This window comes from Hemicordylus capensis, chromosome 9 (genome assembly GCF_027244095.1).
Source record: "Hemicordylus capensis ecotype Gifberg chromosome 9, rHemCap1.1.pri, whole genome shotgun sequence".
NCBI classification, from domain to species: Eukaryota; Metazoa; Chordata; class Lepidosauria; order Squamata; family Cordylidae; genus Hemicordylus; species Hemicordylus capensis.
In genome coordinates this window covers 562,621-584,069 of record NC_069665.1, presented here as the reverse complement: position 1 = coordinate 584,069, position 21,449 = coordinate 562,621, and the positions used below count along the sequence as shown (strand labels likewise).

At 62.5% G+C, this 21,449-nt stretch overlaps 1 protein-coding gene across 1 annotated transcript in view; it reads right to left on the bottom strand.

Moving 5' to 3' along the window:
* PLEKHG4 (pleckstrin homology and RhoGEF domain containing G4) overlaps positions 1-9,432 on the bottom strand; it is a 48,402-nt gene extending 38,970 nt beyond the window's left edge. The window contains exon 1 of the mRNA XM_053271529.1: positions 9,279-9,432. Coding sequence (XP_053127504.1) covers positions 9,279-9,281 — 3 coding nt within the window. The 5' untranslated portion in view covers positions 9,282-9,432. The remainder of the gene's footprint in view (positions 1-9,278) is intronic.
* Between the last annotated feature and the right edge of the window lie 12,017 nt (positions 9,433-21,449).

The window sequence follows — 21,449 nt, the reverse complement described above, 5'->3', positions numbered from 1 at the left end:
AAACAATCTGCCGTCCAAATGGCGGAGAAGGATGCCCAAAAATCCGCACGCGCTTCATGACCACGCCAGGGAGCTCGCACATGGCCCGGCAGGTTTGCAAAAACCGACCCTGTGAGGGCTTTTACAACGGAAAAGAGATCCTGTTGGGGGGAGGGGGGCACAGGGCTCCCTGCAGAGCTTCTGCCTCCAACCAGTGCAGGATTTCAAGGGGGCTGGGCGGGGGGCGGGTGGGGGGGTGAGGCTGGGGCCAGGAGTGCACACAGCATACCAGGGCCGCTTGCTGCCGCCGTCTTCAGCCTGGGTGTCTGTGGCAGCCCAAGAGAAACAGCCCTGCCGGCAGCGGGGAAAGAGGCCAGCCCCCACAACAGCACCCAGCGCCCCCCCCCGGCCTTGGGCTGGCAGATGCATGCAAGCGAGGGCCACCCCAGTTCTCCCCAGCAGTAGGGGGGGCGTGGCACAGCCGGGAAGCAGTTTTCCCAGGGCACTGAAGAACTGGTGGGGAACTGCTGGCAGCTGGGATAACCCCCCCCCCCCAATAAAACAAGGAGGAACCCAAAACGCCCGGGCTGTGGTGTCAGCTGATGAGAGAGAGACGGGGAGGGGGCCTGCATGGCCCAGGGGTGTGGGCGGGGGGTCGTTTAGGGAGTGCCTGGAGGCCCCCCCCCCGCGGCGTCTCAGGGGGGGGCATGGCCAGGCGCACCTCTCGGCCACGTGGGGGCGGCAGGGTGTCTTGGCAAAGAGGCTGGCGACACAGTGGGGGCGGGGGCAGCGGGGGCCCTTCCGCCAGGCATGACCTTTGCTCTCGACATCTCAGCCATCCCCGGTCGGAAGGAGGCTGGTCCCAAAGGAGCGCTCCGCAAACACACACAGAGCCCCCTTCCACCTGCCCGATTGGTCCTGCGTGCCCTCACCCTTTGACCGCTTTGCACGCAGAAAGACCCGGGTTCAGATCCTGGCACTGCCAGGTCAGAGGGCTGCTCTCAGGCAGGCCGCAGGGCTGGGGAAGGACTCGGAGCGGCGCTGCCCGCCAGCCGAACGGACCGTGCAGGGCGGGTTGGCCCCGGGTCTGGCCTTATCGGCAGAGCAGCTCTGCAGCCACAAGAGGGGCCGTCCCCTCCCACCATCGCGCCTGTTCAAACTCCAGCAGCCTCACGTGCTCCAGCATTTCCCTGCAGATCAAAGGAGGGTGGAGCGTTGACACGTGACTGGAAAAAGAGGCCTTTGTGCACAGAGGGATGGGTGCCAAAACATGGGCGGAGATGGGCGTCCAGGCGCGCCAAGGGCCCATGTCCACAGGCCTGTTCCCTGGATCTGTTTGTGAATGGCCTGGCATACCAGCCTCCGGAATGCCTGAGAAAGGCCTCGTTCTGGAGGGCAAAGGGCATCCCGAGGCACAGACTGGCAGCCCACAAGGAATTAACGGCCACCAGCAGCCTTGCAGGGGGAGTCTGTCCATCATCAGCGCAGGCCCAAGAAGACCCCTGTGCTCTTGCCTTCTCTCAGGCCTCGGGCTTCTGCCACAGACCGAAGAGGAGGGGGGCCGAAAGGCTCCAGGGCTCCCCCGGCCGCCACCTCGGCCTCCCATTTCTCTGTCGCCATCAGAGCGGCACTTGGCTCCCCAGCTGCTCAAGCACGCAAACTCCGTGTCATCTGCAACTTCTCCTTTTTCTGCAGGCCCGTGGCATGCTGAGGTCCGAAGCTACATCCCGCTTAAGAGTCTCCAAAGGGACAATGAAATAGGAATAACCAAGAACTCTTTTTAGGAATAATTGGAAAAACCAAGAACTCTTTTTTCTTAGCAAAGATACAATAAAAAACTAATAATCTAACAAAAACAGTGATTGTGCAATGAGCCTGTTTGTGTTAGAAATACCTTTAAAGGAAAATACATTACATAGAACTTGTAGTATTTTGTTGTCTTTTTTTTTTTTTTAATTAAACCCTAAGCTGTAATTTGCTTAGCTTGTGCCTAAATCCAGCACTGTCTGCAGGCGGCTGGGCTGCCTCATCTGTTTCAATGTATTATCCACCCCACCCAAATTGGCATGCAAAGTTGATTGCATACTAAATACCCCATTAAAATGCAAAACAGAGGCTTCTCCCAAACCTGCTCTTTTCTAAAGTAAAAGTAAAGTGTGCCGTCAAGTCGGTGTCGCCCTGGGGTTGTCTTTGGTAGAATACAAGAGGGGTTGACCATGGCCTCCTCCCACAAAGTCTGAGATGATGATGCCTTTCACCGCTGGCGGACAGAGTACCAGCGGGGATTCGAACCAGCAACCTTCTGCTTGTTAGTCAAGCATTTCCCGCTGAGCCACTGCTAAATCCTCCTCCTCCACCAGAGGCCAACGGTCACTTTTCATCAGCATAGTACTGCCTTTGTAATCCTCCAGCTCTGCCGGACAGATCACCAGCCTGCAGGCAGCACAACTCTCGGGTGGGGCAGGAGAGAGAAGCAACCTGGGCTGCCTGCTTTGGTGCCCCCATGGCTCTTGAGGATGAGGTTAGGTCAAAGCGAGGCAGAAAAAACACAGGTTCTCACGTGCACACTTGTAATCACAAGCCAGCCCCTGCAGGAAGGGTTGCCAGCTCACCACCCAGAGCTTGCCGCTGGGCCTTGACATCCCTCCACTGCATTGGCCAGTGAGGCTGCCACCCCTTCTCCAGCCCCTCCCCCCACCACACGCCTCACTCTGGCGGCGGCTGGGGGGGGGGTCGTCCCCTTCCTGTGGGGGCTACAAGAACCCGGAATCAGTCCAGTCCTGCTTTCAGTCAAGCAGAACAGCTCAAGGAGGACCCAGGAAGCTTATCACACCCTTTGTGCTTTGGGGTCTCATCTCCTCCGGAATGGAGGGGCTGCGTTCACATATCAGCCAGATTTACCCCAAAATCCCTGAGAGCTCAGGGGGGGGACACTTCACACACAATTCGGGCTTTTCATCGCCCGTAGAGTACAGCCCGATTTATATGCGGGGTAAGAAAAATCCACTTTTGGCATCGGTTTTTGGGGGGCAAACCCCCCCCCCAAAACTTCCAACTTGCAGTAAAGCCTCGCAGAAAACCGGCGGTCAAGCCAGCTGTCTGGACAAGCTGCAGGAAGGCCTGAACAGCAACCCTGAGCTGCGAAATCCGGTCTCTTCTGGGGATGGATCAGAAGAGCACCATCTTGTGGCCAGGACTGCTACTGCAAGCAGGAGACCCCCCCCCCCCCGCTCCTCAAAATCCTTGGGCAAGACCTACATCCAAGTGACCCCACACTCAAGTCGAACCCCCTAAACCTGCTCTAAAGGCATAAATAAAGAGGGTGGGGCTCAAGATGGACCCCAGGCAGCACAAGCCCCCAAGGGTGGGAGTCCTCCAGGTGCCCCTCCCTGGCCCACTGAGCGAGGAGGTCCCCCCCCCGGGCAGGGGCACCACCTGCGCTCACCTCCAGGGAGCCTGCCGAGGCCCAAAGGATGGTGCCAGGAGTGGGGAGGGAGCCGTCCCCCCAACGGCAGCACAGGCCTTGCCCCCCACTGGTGCTGCGTGGGAGGCGGGATGTGGCCAGGTGCCCCCTGAGCAGAGCCCGGCTGGAGAGGAGTGCCAGGGGGGTTTCCCCTTGTCCCGGAGGGGGTGCCCAGGCGCACCTGGCAGATGGCGCTGGGATCCCGGAGTTGCACCCGGCTGGGCCCCCTCTTGGACACTGCGCGGGGGCACCTCTTGGGGGCGGCCGCTTGGTGCCCAGCTGATTTCCTGGGGGCAGGAGGAGGGCAAAGCACCTGCCCAGGAGATGCCCAGCCGTTGGCTTCTTCTCTCGCACGCACCCCCCACCAGCATCCAGCCCCACCCCATCTATTCCACCTCAATGAAACCCCCAAGAAGCACCCCCCCTGAAAAAACCCAGAGGTGTGTGCACCCTCCTCACAAGACCACACTGTCAGCAGTTCCAGCATCAGAGAACTGGAGCAGGTCCTCCTCAGGAGTGGCTCCTCCTAACAATTGGGGGGGGCAAAGGAGGAAGAGCGCCCTCTCCTTGCCAGCTCCATTTGCTCCTCACTCTCCCGCCCCAGCATTAATGAGAGCAGTGCTGCCTCAGGCTGGCCATTCAACAGGTAGAGCTGTGCGATTAACCTGATGAATGGCCAGCTTGCAGGCAGCGCACGGGGTGGGAGAGAGGGGAGCAAATGAGAGGTGCTTGGCAAGGAGAGGCAGCTGGGTGTCCTTTGCCCCCCCCCCGCACAGCTCACTCCTGGTCCTCCTTGAAGAGACACACCCAGCACTCCACGCCCCACAGAGGAGTGCAAGATGAAACTGATCTCCCGCGAGCGACACATGGCCGCCGCCGCCACCTCTGGGGCCCCAAATGCAACCTCTGCCCAGCAACAAGCAGCAGGCAGAGGAATCCACAGCAGCTCTGGCCATGCACAGAGCAGCTGCTCCCTGCAGTGGAGAGCGGTCAGCCTGGCCTCCCTCGAGCTGGCGAGGGCTGCGCCATGTAGCGGCGCATGGAAAGACCTGCTCTAGGGGGCCCTGAAGCCCCACCGTGGACACCCCCAAGCCAGACCCTTCGGGGGGAAACGGGGGGTGAGGCTGCAGCTCAGCGGCAGAGGACCGGCTGGGCAGGCAGGCGGGAGGGGGCCGCAGCATCTCCTGGGAGCAGGGCTGGGCGAGGCCTTGGAGCAGCCGCTGCCAGTCCGGGAGAGAGAGTGCTGAGCGAGGGGCGCCCCGAGGGGCCCCAGCACACAGGGGCTCTGCGCGGGTCCAGCCCGCCTTGGCCGATGGGGTCGGGCTTAGGGCCAGGCGGCTTCCTTCCCACCCTGCTGGGATGCCGCGCAAGGAGGCGAGCACGTCCTTCTTCCTGACAGAGGAAGAATCAATGCCCTCTTCGACAGTCACTCAGCAGGCAGGAGCTCAGCAGGTACAGCTCTTCCTGGCCAAGAGTTCCACCGCTGGGAAGACTGTCAGCCTTGACACGGTTGCCATTTCCTTTCCTGGCCCTGCTCCTGTGCATTGAGCAGCACCACAAGGCCCTGAAATGCAGCAGGGGGTCCCACCACAGCAAGCCTCACCTGCTGAGCTGCCGCTGCCGCTAAGCACCCCACTTGGGAGGGGGTCCACAACATTCCACGGGGCCTGCAACTCCCGCCGGGTAGTGGAGGCCAGTGGGTGAAGAAGAGGCAGGAGGTGCGGGTGTGTGTGGGGGGGTCCCCTCCCTTGCGAAGGGCAGGGAGCGCGCAGAGTGGCCGGGCCTGAAAGGCCAAGCGCTCCCAGAGAGAATGGCGGGATGCCAGCCACAGATGGTGCTCAGCCCACTCATGCTGCTGCTGAGCGCAGAGTTAAAGGGCTCCATTTTCTCAGACATGCGGGGGGGGCGCCCCTGAAAGTCCCCGGCAGGGCGGGCGGGCGGGGAGCCAAGCAGCAGCAGCAGCCGCCCAGCACTCTGGCCCCTGCTGCTGCTGCTGCTGCAGAGGGAGGGAGGGAGGGAGGGAGGGGGCTCAGACACATCCCGGGTGTGGGGCGGGCGCTCATCACACGCAGCTGACTGGCTGCCCTCCTGCCTCCTCGGAGGGCCCAGAAGTGGGGCTCCATCCAGGTGGCGCCTGAGGGGTGCAGAATAACTGGGCCACATCACCCTGGGGAAGAGGGAAGCCACTGCAGAGAGAGAGGGAGGAGGCACAGGTGGAAATAAGTCTAGAGGAGGAGAGCCGGTCTGGTGGGAGCAAGCAGGACTGGTCCCCTGAGCTAAGCAGGGTCTGCCCTGGTGGTTGCATATGAAAGCGAGACTAGAAGTGTGAGCAGCACTGGAAGAGATTCCCCCTCTCAAGGGATGGAGCTGCCGCTCTGGGAAGAGCAGAAGAAGGTCCCAAGCCCCCTCCCTGGCAGCATCTCCAAGAGAGGCTCCTGCCTGCAACCTGGGAGAAGCCGCTGCTGCCGGTCTGGGTAGACAACTCCAGAGCTCGATGGACCCAGGGCCTGACTCCGTATACGGCAGCTTCCTACATTCCTCTGTTAGTGGCCACGATCCAGGGAGCCTGCTGCACCCAGGGCTGGAGAGCACAGAGGAGCTCCTGAGGCCAAGAAGGCGCAGGGCTCCCCCCGCCCCGCCGAGGAGTTCCTGCCGGTGCCTGACTCCCCGCTTCCAGCGGCTGCTCTCCCTCAAGCAAGCAGGAGAGAGGTGCTGGGCGGGGGGAGGGGGTCACATCTGCCTCCGTCCCCCAATCCCAGGAGCATGGAGCCACAGCTCAGAGGGCCCCCCCCTCCTCCTCCCCCTCTGCCATGAGCTCTGGCCTTCCAGGACTGAGTGCGGGAGCTGGAGCTGGCCCTGGAGAGAGGGATGAGCAGGAAAGGGCCCCCCCTGAGCTGCAGCAGAAGACGGGGCGCTCCCCCAGCCCCCCCTGCCCCCCATTTGCCCCGCCCAATCAGATGCAGGGAGGGCCCATGCACACAAGCGTGTGCTGCTGGGCAGGTTTCTCCCTCCTCCAGGCAGGCCCAGGAAAAAAGCAGCGCGGCCCCCACCCCGGTGAGCGCGGCGGATGGGCAGCCCCGAACACAAAGTGCCCTCTGTGAGCACCAGACGCTTCCTTAGAGAGCAGAGACAAGGAGCCCCCTTTGTGGGGCGTGGGCGGGAGGGGGGGCTGCGCGGAGAGGAAGCAGCGGAAGTGCGCCCAGGGCCCTCAAGCGGGCTGGCTGCGGGGGGGGGGGGGGCGGCGGCAGAGGCATCCCACTCAGGAAGCCCAGACACATCCCTAGCGCTTGCGGGGGGGGCACGGGGGGGGGCACACCCACCTCATCGGCCTTTTCTGCCTGCCAGGCCTGCACAAGCAGCTCGGGCTGATCCAGCAGAAAGAGCCCCCGGCTGCCCAGAGCAATCACCCCACCACCCACCACCCACCACCCACTCCGGAAGAGACCGGCCAAGCGCCTGAGCAGGAGGCAGCCGCCGCCCAGAGCCAGGCTCAGGAGCCGGGCCGGGAAGGGGTGCCCTGCAGAAGACGGTGGGCCCCCTTTCCAGCTAGGAGCCCAAGGGTGGGTTGCCCCTTGGAAGCAGCACCCTTGCACACTCTGTGCAGCCAAAACCACCCCTCGGTTTTTCCCCCGGTTCTCTGAGGGCAGAAACTGGGGGGGTCATCTCAAATCCAGAGTCCTGCTCCAGCTGGGCAAATAGGTGTAAGCTGCCTCTATTTAAAAGGGGGCCGTCTTAAATTCAGCGTTGCCTTCTGTTCGGGTAAACATGGGTACATGTCTCCCCTCCCCCCCACAAAAGAGACAGGATTCTGGGGGTGACCCATCCAAACAGAGGACAGACTCTGAAGGCAGTGGGGGGGGCCTGGGGGGGGTTCAAGGGAGAGCAGCCTGCAAGGGGGGCAGGGAAGTAGCAAGGTTGGAGTGGACCCAGAGACAAGATTTTAAAATGCCCCCCCCACCACTGAAGTTAATATTTATATATATCTCTCTCCTATGTGCCACAATAGAGCATCATCCTAAATTATGTTTTAAAGGGTTTTGTAAATTGTGGACGATGGACGTCACTGAATGGTATTGGAGAAAGACCTGGTCGCTCCAGGTCTGAACACCCACATCAGTTTCAGAGGATGAATACAACTGAAGGAAGCCTGGGCGGGTGCGCGGCTGGGGGAGTCAGTCATGTGACTTGCCTCTGTCCCCCCCAGCCAGTGGGCCCCCAGACAACTGTCTCCCCTTGCCCTATTATTATTATTTTATTTTACATTTTATATCCCGCTCTTCCTCCAAGGCGCCCAGAGCGGTGTACTACATACTTGAATTTCTCTTTCACAACAACCCTGCGAAGTAGGTTAGGCTGAGAGAGACGTGACTGGCCCAGAGTCACCCAGCTAGTTTCATGGCTGGATGGGGATTTGAACTCGGGTCTCCCTGGTCCTAGTCCAGCACTCTAACCACTACACCATGCTGACACTCTTATAGTTACGCCCCTGAAAGGGGGGCCCCTGAGCGCCTACGGCAGGCCCATCTGGGTCAGACCACAAGTTCTTCTGGCCCATCACCCTCTGCCCAACTGTCACACATTTCAAGCAACTCACAAGCAGGGCATGAAAACAAGCCCCCCCCCCAGTGTTGGCCCCCTTCCCCCTGGTGTCCACAGGCCGGCTGCCCCCAGACGCAGGCACTCCACCTCCCTCCCTCTCCTGGCCATTCTCCATGGATGTCAGCCATTGTTCAGTGTGGATGGATGCCAATGGAGTGAGTGGCCACATCCTATGGCAGGGAGTTCCATAGGCTCAAGCAGGAGTGGCTGGTCCTAAGAAGCTGCGGGAGCGGAGGTGCAGCCGCCTCTCCTTCCCAAGCGCCATTTGCTCCTCTCTCTCCCACGCTGAGCACAGCCTGCAGGCTGGCCATTCATCAGGTAGAGCTACAGAGGTCAACTGCACCGCTCTACCTGTTGGGGCGGGAGAGAGAGGAGCAAGGAGAGCGCTGGGAAGCAGAGGCAGCTGCGCCTCCCCATCCCCGCCGCCTCCTGCTTGCAAGGAGGGAAGGAAGCCGTCCGTCCGGTGGGTCCCCTGAAGGAAGGCACCCCCTGCCAGTCTCTGCCCGGCTAAGCCCCAGGCCTCGCCCCCTGGCCTAAGCGGCCTCACGCGCGGAGGACGGACGACGGACGCGCTCGACTCGGAGCCGCCGAGAGCTGGAGGGAAGCCCCCAAGCCCCCGCCCCGCTTCGCGGCCCCGGGGCCCCCCTGCCTGGCCTGCAAGGGAGGAGGGCAGGCGGCGGGGCTGTGCTGTGCTGCTGTCCCCCCCCCGGAGGTGGGCCCCGCTCCGCCAGCTGCCTCCAGGGAGGCTGTAAGCAGGACTGCGGGAGAAGGAACCCCCGGGGGCCCACGAGCTTCTCCCCAGGCTTTATAGCCCGGGCCGACGACCCACCGAGAGCTGCTCCTGCGCAAGCCCCGTGGACAGGACTGGGGGCTACTACGGAAAGCGCCTCCCTGCTCGTGGGCAACTCGCGTTCATCATTGCGAGGCGGCTGCGCAGAAGAGCTCCCCGGTGGGTTGCCGTCCCCCCACGCAAAGGGCAGCTCTGCTCGCCTCGCGCCAGGTGGTGGGGCCAAGGTGGATGCCCCAAAGCGAAGCCCTTCGGCGCCGAGCACCGGCTCCCTTCTGTGGGCCGTAAAAACGCGCGGGGAGGTCGTCGCCTGCGGAACAGTCCGCCACAAGCCCGCGTGGGCGAGAGACGGCGGGACGGCCGCCGGACCCTTCTTGCATTGGGGCGCCGGTCGGGCGGTGGGGCATGCAGACCCCCCTTCCCACTGCTGCTGCTGCTGCTGCTACTCACCATGGCGACCCCCCAGCCCCCGCTAGCGGCCTTGTGCGTCTCCTCCGGCGCCCTCCATGTGCGGCGGCGGCGGCAGCCTGGGGTGGGCGCTGCTACCCAGCGGAGCTCTCCGCCTCCCCCAGGCCAGGCCGGCCCGGCCCGCAGCCGCAGAGTGAGCCCGGCCGGCGCTGTAACCCGAGCCCTGCCCGCCCCTTCAGTGAATTCCCCTCCTGCTGGGGGGCTTTGCAGGCTGCTCGGACAGCCGACGTCCGGCAGCCCTGCGCGGCTCCCCGCCACCGGGTGCAGGCGGCCCCGTGGGGTGGGCGCTCACCCACCGCCCCGGGAGGGAGGGAGGACGCTCCCCGGCCGCCAGTCCTTCGTGGCGGGGGCCGGGGGAGAGAGGGGCGCTCTACACGGGCTGGCAGCGGCCGCTTCTCCCAGGAGGATAGTCCCGGGCGACGAGTCAGTTGCCGGCAGCGGGAGCAGGAACTCGTCCCACCCTCTGGCCTGCGCGCCCACCTGCCGTGGTGCTTGTGGTCAAGCAGGGTTTTCTTATAATGCCAAAACCTGCGGGACCTGTTTAGCCCCAAGATGGGCGGGGCCACCCTTCCGCTCCTTCCGCCCCCCCCGCCCCGCTGCTGCCTCCCTCCAGCCAGCAATGCAGACTCGACCGTCCTCTTCCAGGCCGAATGAATCAGTCACATGACGCACCACTTGTATTTCTGCAGACTTGACTCTCCCAGTCTGGTTAGCGCAATGTTTCTGAGACCAAACAATCAGATAAATATTTTCCTTTCAAGTTCTGTAGAGAAAATACTGGCCCCGGAGGGTTTTTTCCTCCACCTTCCTTAACCTCACTGGGTGACTCTCCTGGGCCAGTCACGTCTCTCTCTGCCTAGCCTACCGCACAGGGCTGTTGTTGTGAGGATAAACAGAACCATGTACACCATTCTGGGCTCCTTGGAGTGGAATATACATTTAGTAAATACATAAATCATAAATACATGTCCATCTGACAGGCACAAAGTGTGCAAGCATGCATTAGCACACACACACACACCCTTGCAGGAGGGTAACACACACACACACACACCCCACACACACACCAGTGCCCAGCCCTCCACCCTGGCCTTCTCCTGAGAAATGGCAAAGGTCTGGTTGCATTGTGGGGAACCAAGAAGAAACACCTAGAAATCCACCTTCCACCCACCATAAAGTCAAGTCAAGTCTGCCATCAAGCCGATTTCGACTCCTGGTGGCCACAGAGCCCTGGGGTTGTCTTTGGTAGAATACAGGAGGGGTTGACCATGGCCTCCTCCCGCGCAATGTGAGATGATGTTGACTTTCAGCACCTTCCTGTGTCCCTGCTGCCTGATCGAGTACCAGCAGGAATTTGAACCGGCCACCTTCCACTTGTTAGTCAAGCATCTCCCCACTGCGCCCACATGCCACGAGTTCAGCTCAGTGAATGTGGGGGGGGGGCACACTCAGGGAATGCCTCTTCCCAGGCATGGCACCCTCCCCTCACGGCCACCCATCAAGAGCTTTTCCTCTGGCAGGGGAAGGTGTGTGGCCGGCCAGGCCCTCCTCGGATGCCAACGGCCAGGCACCCAAAGGAGGAGGGGGCCGTCACCCCCCAGCAGCAGCAGCGGGACGGGGGGGGACCCGCTGGGTGGTGCCAGGAGTGGGGCCGTGCTGCCCAAGCAGCAGTGCCCCCACCTCCTCTCCACCCCGAGGGTGGGCTGGCTCCCATCCTGGCCACCTCGGGCAGTTGCAATGCCAGCACAGGGCCTCAACCGGCAGTGACAGGAGAGAGGAGGAGGAGAAGGACTTCTTCTTGTGGGGGGGGGGCTTTCTCCTCCGGAGCCCCCCCTCCCCAGATTCTTTTCCTCCCAGCCCAGCTGACCTCTGGTGTCCTGCCTGGTTGGGGCCACTCCCCACCCCCAGGGTCTTCTTGGGTCCCTGGCAGAAGCCTCGGCCACCAGGCCTGGCCAATGGGGAGACCCCCTCCTGCCTGCCCATCACCACAAAGTGCTGCTGCTGCTGCCCCCCTCGCCCGCCCGCCCGCCCCCCCTCCCTCCCTCCTGGGACTGGGCAAGAAAGAATCCGGGCTCTCTCATTTCAGCCCCAACTATTTCTGGAAGGGCCCCTGGGAGGGGGAGAGTCCCTCTAAGGGCCAGAGTCTAAGCTGCGGATGGTGTGCCAGAGCGGGGGGGGGGCTGGGAGGTGGGGGGGGCTGCTCAGGACAGCAGCATTGCCCCCACCAGTGCCTGCAGCAAAGAGCAGTGGGGCGGGGGGGGGGAGAGGGGTCTCCCTCTCCTTCTGTCGGGAAGCCATGCTAACCCTAACCCTCCTTTGCCAAGGCTGGTGTTTCGGGTCAGGGAATTGCTTGGGCCAGCCCTCTTTCTGGCTGTGGGGCAGGAAGCCCAGCTGCTCCCCGAGGCGCCCCCTACCTGTGGCTGGCTTCCCCGTCCTATTGCCGCCACCTTTACCAGGGGGGGGGGGGAGTGCTGTGTGTCTCCCGCGGCTTGTGATTGGCCCACCCGTGGAAGAACCGGGCGTTTGGCACCAGGGAAGCCGGTGCGGCTGGGGAATGCCCCCCTTCCCCATCTGGGGTGCTGGTGGATTGTCTCTCTCTCCACTCCCCAACGGGCCACTCCTGCCTGCCTGGACGGCGAAGAGGACCCTTCCTTGCATGACCTCTGCAGCCCCCCCCCCCCCGCGGAGATGGAGGGGGTCACCCCATCCAGACCCTGAGCAGCCATTCCTGCCTGCAGGGCCCTGGTGCTTTTCATCCTCCAGTCTGGGGGGCCGTGGCAAGCCCAGCTGCCTGCCTGGCCTAGTTAGCCCCCCCCCAATAAACCGAAGAGGGGCCTGAATAGAATCAGGGTCACCCCTTGTGGCCCGGCTAGGCGGCTGGCCACACAGGCAGCCTCAGGCCCCGCTGCTGGGCGTGACTCAGGCTGGGAGGGGGTTTCTGGGCTCCCCCCACCAGCCAGGAGGAGGACCACCAGGCCCTGCTCCGCCACGGCTTCTGCAAGCGCACCCCTGGGCGGGGAAGGAAGCAGATGGCACTGCGGCTCCCACCTGCCCCCTCCCTGAGGAAACCCAGGTTCGCTTCCTCCCTCACCTGGACACACTCGTAGCAATGCTAAACATGCAGCAGCAGCAGCAGCAGCCGCAGCAGCCGCCCCCCCAGGTTGCCAGGCAGCTGAGCCAGGCCCGGCCACAGGAGCCAGATCCAGACAGGCCCCCTCCCCAGCCCAGCCCAGCCCAGCCCAGCCTGAGCACACACACACACACACACACACACACACACACACACACACACACACACACACGTTCCATGCACCCTTTCTGTGGGACGTGTGCTGATGCACGTGGCTGATGAAGAGAGGCGGATTCTGCCCTAGAGAGGCTAGCAGGGGGGGGGCCTGGAGCTCTCCCACTCCCCACCCCCCCCATCTGCTGTCGCTTTGTGATGTCCACCCAGAGGCAGGATGCACAGGGGAACCCGTGGCCACCATTCAGAGCCCATGGGAGGGGGTAGGCCTGAGTTGCATATTATGCAAATTATGTGGCAACTGATTTGCATTTTGTTTGTTTATTTACTTGATAGATTTGTATACGTCCCCCTCCTTCTCTTGCCCACCCATGTGATCTGATCCAGGGTAAAATCTGGGCAATCCGGGCAGCGCATTTGAAATCCGTGGAAATCTGGGTGGAATTTAGCAGCCAGGTGGAGGAGCCAAATTCTGGGGGCTGCCCTAAATTCCAGGGGACATGGCAACCCTAGGACGGGGGAATGTGAGCCGTGTGCCCATGGCCACCCCAGCCAGGCACGGTGAGCTTGCCATCCCTGGCCGATGGAAACGAGCAGCTGCCTTGAAAGCAAGGCACCAGCCGCTGCCACCTTCCACAGGTCAAGAGCCCCTTTGCCAACTCCCATTCATTACAATGGAGAGTGTGCAGGAGATGTTCCCACACAGCAGGCAATCCGTCCCCAAAGACCTTTTCCAGGGGCATCTCTCTCTCCCCCACCCCAGCCCTAGATCTGCCCAGCCACATCCCAACTGCCTTGGGGCTGTTTTCATGAAAGGGGGCATCCCCTTAATCACCTTGGGGCCCTGCTGAGCGGCTTTTCAGCCCCACAGGGGGTGGGTGGGTGGGTGGGGGCTGTCTCACTGCGGGGCTGTTGGGGGCGGAAGAGCGGCTTGTCTGCAGCCAGATGCCGTCTGCCGAGCCCCCCCCCCCGGCCCGGCCCCCCTCTGCTTGAGCTCCTCCTCCTCCTCCAGAGGTCGGGCGGCCTCCCCCGCCCCCTCCCGTGTCCTCCTTCCGCACTGCCTGGGTCTGGACATTGCAGTCCCAGCAAGGGGCCGTTCACATTTCCGACTCTGCCCTCTGCTGTGCCTGACTGCTGCGCTACAGCCCTATAACGTCGCCTCTGCGTCGCAAAAAGAGACCTGGATTCGCCTGCCGTAGGAGGCAACAGATTCCAACTGCGGTTTTGAATCGACACCACAAAACGGCGCCGTTTGCACCACTTCTTGCAGCGTGAAGCTCGCTGTCCGGAAGGCACCCTGGTGCTGCTGAGGCGGCGGCCCTTTCCTGGCAGCCGGTGGCCAGGGCGGCTTGGAGGCCCATCCTTCGGGCTCGCCTGGGACTAGCCTTCACAGCCCGGGAAGGGAGCGTGCTGGCCCGGCCCAGTCTGCCTGGAGGGGGCCGTCCACACAGCTACCCGGCACCGCTGACCTTCCCAGCAGACGGAGCCAGGCTGCTTCGGGCACTCGCCTCTGCCTGTGTCTCCCGAAGAGGAGGGGCCGGACCCGGCCAGGCACCATCGGGGTGGTCCACACAGCCCCGCGGCTTCCTGAGGTCAGCTGCTCCCCTCTCGTCCTCCCTCCGAAGACCCTTGTGGGGAGGAGCTGGGGGTTTTGCACGTTGGGTGGGCAAAAGCTTCAGCAACTCGGGTCACTGTCAAGCTCCCCGCAGGCTGTGGAGAATGGTGCCGATGACTCACAGGAGGCCTCCCCCAGCACCTCTGGAGCCGGGCAGGGGCCTGGCCCAGAGCCATGGTGGAGACGTGAGGGGAGCCAGGGAGGAGGCCGGCCCCCGGCCCCAGCCGGCTGCACAGAAGAGTGGGTAGAGTCGGACCCCCGCTCTTGCTCGGGGGCGGCCACGCTATTGTGCGGCTCCCGATGGCTGCACCACAAGACCGGAGAGGGGCCCCTCAGGGTCCTCTTCCATTTATTTATTTTATACGTTTTTAGATTGATATCCCACTCTTCCTCCGAGGAGCTCGCAGTGGTGTACATGCTTATTTTGAGCCTCACACTGACCCTGTGAGGTAGGTTAGGCTGAGAGATACATGACTGGCCCAGAGTCACCCGGTGAGTTTCACGGTTGAGTGGGGATTCGAACTCGGGTCTTCCCGGTCCTAGTCCAGCACTCTCACCACCATGCTATGCTGGCTCTCACCATCCTGCTGCTGCAGCTGCTCCAGCACCATCCCCACAAACGCACTCAGAAGCCCCTGCATGACCCCCATCCATTGTGGGCTCCAGACGGCAGCGGGTCCATTCATACCGCACAGACATGCATTTTCCTCACTGCTGAGCCCTCCAAGTCGGAGGCGGATCTCGGCCGCTGGAGCAAATGCAGCAGGAAGGAGCCCAGCGAGGGGAGGGGGCAGCCGCCGCAGCCACTGACCTTGCCAAGGAGAAGGAGCCGGGGGGGGGCATCGGGGTGAACCACCAGCCACCCCACAGCTCCGCTGCTGTGGGACCCGTGCAGGGCACATCCCCCTGCCCCACACCCTTGGAGCTCAGGAGGAAAGGGGGTGGCCACGGCCGCACTGCAAAGCCAGCGGGCCCAATCCAGTGCTGGACACAGGAAGGGCAGCCCACGGAAGAGGGAGCACCCTTCTGCCGCCCGCTGCTGCCACTGACTCTTGGACCCCCCTTCCTTTCTATAGTTCTGGACCATTTGCTTTGCGGATTGTGAGGGGGGGCCCAAGGCCACTGGCGCTCCAGCCTCCTCCTCCTCCGCACCATGCAGCAGACTGGATGGATGCTCGGCAGAATCTGAGGGGCCTTCACAAGACGTGTCTCTTGGGGCAACAGGGGCAGATCCCTTTGCTGCTCTCTGCACAGCAGGGGGGGGACACGGGAGGCAGCCCCCGCCTGCCCTGACCATGGAGCTGTTTGGGAACGTGGCGGGGGGACACAGAGAGGGCCAGCTGCAGGCACCACACTGAGCCCAGAGGAAGAGGAGGGTGGCCCAGCCCCAGCCCCCCCACATCTGCCAGGGCACTGCTAAGCCCCAAGAAGTAGGGCTCGCTAGCTGCCCCCACCCACCAGAACCAGAGCCCCTCATTGGAGAGAGGCATGAGCAGGTTGGCTGGGAGCTGCGCCCCAGCAAAGCCGGCCTTGAGGAGTAAAAGCAGGGCCAGAGGTGAAGAGGCCAAAGGCGGATGCCAAGCCCCTCGCACGACTCAGAGAGGAAGCCGGGAGGGTGCGGGGTCCAGATCCCACTCTGAAGGTCAAACCAGACACCCCACTGAATGGGTGTAGTTGGAGAGAGCTTTGCCGCCGCCCCCCTTTGCAAGAGTTAAATAGCAGTTATGGGAGGAGCCAGCCACTTGCTTCTCACTCTCCAATTAATTGAGACGGTCCCCGTCCCCCCGTCTCCACCACCCAAGACTGTTGGGGGTCACAAGCAGATTTCCCAGGTCATGCCCCCCTCCCGCCCAGAGGCCTCCAAGCAAGTGAACGTGCCCTGCAAGGACCTCCTCGCCTGCCCCCTCAGCAGCCCCCCCAGCCCCCAGGGCTCACCCAGCCGGGATCCTAGGACCTTCTGCTGGCGAGCCAGCCGAGAAGAGCCAAGCTGCCTCCAGGCGTGCCTGGCCCAGACAGGACCCGCTGCCTGCCGGAGAGAGGCCTCCAGGTGAAGAAGGCAGGCACCTCCGGGAGCTCTGGCCAGGGAGGAGAGACAGCGGCCGAGCAGGGCGGAGGGCCCGCTTGCGGCCTGGCGGGGCCTCCCTTGGTGAGCCGACTCCTCTCCTCACCTGGCCAAGTGACCCCCCAGGACCAGCAGAGAGGAGCCAAGGAAGGCCGCAAGAAGCTCGCTCCCCAGCAAGGAGGCCGACCAGTCTGGCTCCTGCAGCAAACAAACTCCTGCCCCCTTTGGACCTGCTCACCAACCGCTGTGGCTTCGACCTCCAGCTCCGAGCACAGGCGCCTTCCCCTTCACTGCTGGCCGCCGTCTTCTCCTTCCCCGGAGGCTGCCCCTCTTCCTGGAGCACACTGGGATGGCCTTGCTGCCCCCCCCCCCCCGCCTGGTTCCAGGGAGCTCCCTCCCTCCCTCCCTAAGGAGAGACCCCCTCTCTGGCTCCTCCTGGCCCTTCAGAGTCCAGGAGCCACGCAGCCATTGCGCCCCATTAAGCGACTCCACTGGAAAGATGCTGCTGGTGGTGGTGGTGGTGATGGGAGAGGCTCTCCAAGGCTGGAGCGGAGAAAGGAGGAGAGCAAGGAGGTGTCCCTGGATGGCCCAGAACCCCCCTGGCCCCTCCCGGGACTCTCCGGAGGGCTGGGTGCTTTCCTGGTCCGACCCACCAGCTCAGGCGGCAGCGGCTGCAGCCATCCTGAGTGCTGGGCTGAGGCAGGACATCACGGAGGAGGAGGAGGAGGGGCGGAGCGAGGGCAGGAGCTGCCAGACTCAGCGCAGGCCACAAGATGGGGCGGGGGGGGGAGGCCCCGGCAGCCTCATGAGGATGCAGCAGCAGCAGCCCCAGTGATGACCCCTCAGGGGGGGGAGAGGAGCACTTCTTGGGTCACCACCAGCCCCTTGAGCAAGGCAGGGACCCCAAAGCAGCAGCAGCAGCAGCAGCACCCCCCTCCCCCCCTCATCTGGACCTCCGTGCAGCTCCCTCTGCTCTTTCTTGGCCCCCCCAGCAGGATCCTTTCACCCAGCACCCCCCCGCCCGCCCCTCACTGGCCCAAAGAGAGGGCTGCCCCAGAGGCACTCCTGGGGGGGGGGCTCTGTGTGTGTTCCCCTCTCCTCCTCAGTCCTAACCAGCCGGCAGGAGGGCAATGCTTTGAAGCAGGGAAAAACCCAGCCCTTCCGCGAGGAGAAGAAACACCATGGCCTCCTGCTGGTTAGAGGCGGCTGTGAGATATTGGGGGGCGGGCGGGGGGGGGGCTGTCCCTGGGCTGCCTGTTCTGCCTCACTCAGACGGTCGCTGGGGCCAAGGCTTGTAGATCTGAAGGGAAAAGGCCCCTCCACCCCGATAAAGACTGCAGCTTTAGAGGGCTGGACTGCAATGCAGGGGGGCGGGGTGGAGATGCAGTCCAAAGACTGGAGGAAGAGAGCACAGCTGTCAAGAGCCAGAAGAGTGGAAGCGGAGGGGGGCCATCATGGAATGGAGTGGGAGAGCCCCACACTCTCCTGTGGGTCCCAGCAGCCTCTCACACAGCCCCCAGGAAGGCCTCCTGTCCGATGGCCTCTTCCCCAATCCACACACTCAGAGAGGGGCCAGAAAAGTTGCCTCTCTCTTAGACAGGCTGGAAACCACGGCAGGGAGAAACGCCACTCGGATTCTTTGTGGCTTCCTGAAACCCTGGAAACGGTTAGGGTGTCACCAAAGCCCAGAATGCGGCCGGGGAGTTTAATGCCGCTGCTGATGGGATTCTTCCACAGGCTGCTTCCTCAAAATGGGCCTGGCAGCTCTGGAGATGACTCACGGAATCCAAAAGGCCATTTCTAGCCATGGCAACCGAGGCTGGTTATTAGCAAACGCCAGAGAGACTTGTGGAGTCTGGTGGGTTTTCCATCCGAAGAGCTGCCACCCCAGCAATTATTCCTTGCAACCATCTATCTAAGGCGGGTGGGGGGGGAGGGTGGCCAGTGTCTTGCACCAGAGTGCTACCCAAGCAGCAGCAAGGGTAATATTTTCCACACCAAAAGTGGGGGGGGGAGGCAAGAGAGCTCCCCCTTCCCAGCGGCTGGCTGGCTTCTACAAATGCTGACTGCACCCAGCTGATCCTGAGGAACAGGGTCCCCAGCCATTTGGTCAAGGGGTGTCCGGTGGGGCTCAGGGAAGGAGGCAGACAGACACCACGGAGGACACCATCTCCACACACCCCTCCCCCCAGAATCCTGGCTGCCAGGCTGGGGAGGGAATTTCTACCATCTGAGCAGTCTTCTGAAAGCCCCTCTGCTGCCATCCAGCTCATCAGGCCATGAACATCCTTAAGATGCCACCCACTTTTCTTCAAAAGATGTTTTCAAAAGGTTGAGCCATTCACAAAACCCGCTGCAGAATAGGCAGACCACCTGGGAAGTCAGCCCCACAGGCAGCCATGGGGCAGCGCACTTGTGGCCTTCCCCTGGGGAGAGCTTGGAGGGATCAGCTCAGAGGCCTCCCAGCAGGGACTCTCAGGATCTTGGAATGCGAGGCTTGGGAGGGGTCTCGGAGGCCCTCTAGCCCACCCCCCACCCCTGGCAGATGGGCTGCCCAGCCTGTGGGAAGCCGAGAGAGCTCTCTCCCAGCAGCCGCAGGGCCTCTTCCTTGGCACGCTGGGGGCACCACCCATGGGGGGCCATGTGAGGGGGGTGCGGCAGGTGGGCTCTTCTTCCCACCTCTTGCCCCAGCAGAGCAAGGAGGAGTAGATGGCAAAGAGGCACCTTTTACCGTGGTGATTCTCTTTATTTAGCCGGGGGAGAGTACCTGGCCCTCTCTACCCCCAGCACAGGACCTCCAGTGACTGTTGTTGGTGTCTGTCTTATGTTTCTTTTTAGATTGTGACCCCTTTGGGGACAGGGATCCATCTTATTTATTTATTATTTCTCTATGTAAACCGCCCTGAGCCATTTTTGGAAGGGCGGTATAGAAATCGAATGATGATGATGATGCATTGCAGTTCCCACAGTGGTAGCAAAGCAAGGCAGGGAGCCCGGCTCCGGTCTGGGCTAAATGAGACTCTTCCAGGGTTACCCCAAAAGCAGGAGGAAGACCACGAACAGCCCCACCCTATGCAGAGGCAGGCCACAGCCCTGCAGAGGCCCTGGCTGCTTGTGAAAAGAGCGAAGGGGGCGATGGATTGGTTGCCTGCAGGTGTGTCTCCAGGTACACTGGAGAGATACTCTCAGAGGAGGTACTCTGAGAGAGAGAGACTCAGCAGCCGCCTCTTAAACACAAACCCGGGATTTCAAAGGCAGAACCGGCCTTGTGTTTGTGGGTATCGTTTTTAAGCTCCCAAAGGGAATGTGGGGAAGTTTGCCTGGATTTCTGAGGCATGTACTGGACTGATGCGACCACAAGAGGAGGAGCTCTTGAAGAATCTCTCTTTGGGTGCAAATGCTGGAATTCTTTCCCAACAATGCAACAGCCCCTGTGAAGAATCCATCTGCATAAGCTTGGTGGGCACAGCACTGTCGAGGTCTGGTTATCAGAAGAGCCGCGTCCCCGTCCCCCCCCCCATGGGCACAGAGGCAGTTCCACACTGTGGGCAGTGAAGGGCCCCCTTAGTGGCTGGCTGCCGATTCCACCCTTGTCTGATCAGAGGCCTGATGGGGAGAGTGAGGGTGGCCCCAGCTTGGGCGGGCCTGGCGACCACAGAGGCTCTCTCTGCTCTTCCGGGAGTTTGGCAATTGAGTGGTTAACTGGCCAGCAATGGTCCAGAGGCCCAGACTGAAGACTTCACTCAGAGAAGGCAGGAGGGCCAGGACAGCAGCTGAGCCGTCTGGAGGGTCCGACATGCCAGGGCTATCAGAAACTGGCGGCACTATTATTTTTCTTCTGCGGGGAGTCTGGTGTCACTCAGGTGCCGCGTGAGTTTGTGGAGAGGAGAAAGGCATCATCACGCCCAGGAGGAAACTAGCCTGAATATCGCCCCGAGGAAGTCACCTTCTTCCACGACCTGCATGGCGACCACCCAGGAAGCAGCCGCCGCCTCCCCCCACCCCGCCCCTTGTGCTGCAGACCAGTAGTTATGGGACGGTGCGTAGCGCCGAGGCTCCTTCAGGCAGAGCCAGGCGGGCCGGCCAAAGCCCAGTCAAGAGACCTCCTGAGAGACCCCGGCGGCCAGCGCGCATTGGCGCCCGAAGAGCGAACTCTCCCGTCCAGGAGGGCAGGCGGTGTTGTGCAGGGGAAGAAGAACCACCTTTTGATATGCACTCTACTTCGCGATGCAGGCGGAGGCTTTTAAGTGGAAGGCGGCGACGGAGGAGGAGGCATTTCGGACGCCACCCCCCCCCCGCCCGCGTGTCCCGCCTCTGCTCCATCACCCTCCCGCGGCCGCCTCCGCCCCTCTTGGCAGGCAGCAGACAGACCCACTCCTGGGGGGCTGCGCGTCCACGTGTTAAGCCGGCCGGCCGGGCCTTCTTCCACCGCCTCTGCAGCTGCACCGCCCTCCGCTGCCTTTCGGCGGAATAAATGCAGAGGAGGATGGAAAGTGCCCTCTTCTTCAGGCGAGGAGGGAATCCCCGGCAGGAAAGCGTCTCGGCCACAGGAGGACACCCGACGGCTGGTTCTCTCTCTCTCTCCTGCTTGTTCTTTTAGGGCACTGCGCCACCTGGTGGCCACGAGCGGTACAAGGAGAATTCCCCCCCCCCCGCCCCACAGCGGGCTTTTCAAATAATATCCGCAACGACTTCTAAAACGAGTGGGGTGAACAGCCCCATAAGCAGGCCCTAGAGGGGCTTCTAGGAGGCAGACAAAGCCTTTGCATCATCACCGCCATCAGCACTTGCAAGCTATTGCATAGGCACGAGGAGGCAAATTCGACTCCGAAGAAGCCACTTGCAGGGCTTGCACTGAGCAATCCGTCCGGGCATCCAGCAGGCAGACACGGTCCCGCAAGACCGAAGAGAAGGAAGGGTGCCCCGGCAGCTGCTCAGAGGCATCATCTACCGCTCTCGGGCTTTCGAAGGCTGCCAGTTCCCACTCCGCTCCTCCTGCAGCGGCGGCTTCTTGGCTCCCTGGGGCGCCCGGCGCTGCAGGCTGGGTCCTGTGCGGGCGTCGCTGCAGCAGCTGCTCTGCCCGGGAAAGGTGGGCCGGCGGCGGGCGGGCGCGCGCTTCCCTCCAGCTCTGCTCGCGCACCCAGCCCAGCGCCGGCTGCGTCTAACTTGGTTTGTCAGGATCCTCCCCAAAGGGTCGCCTTCCCACGTGGTCGCTGAAATCAGGCTTTGGAA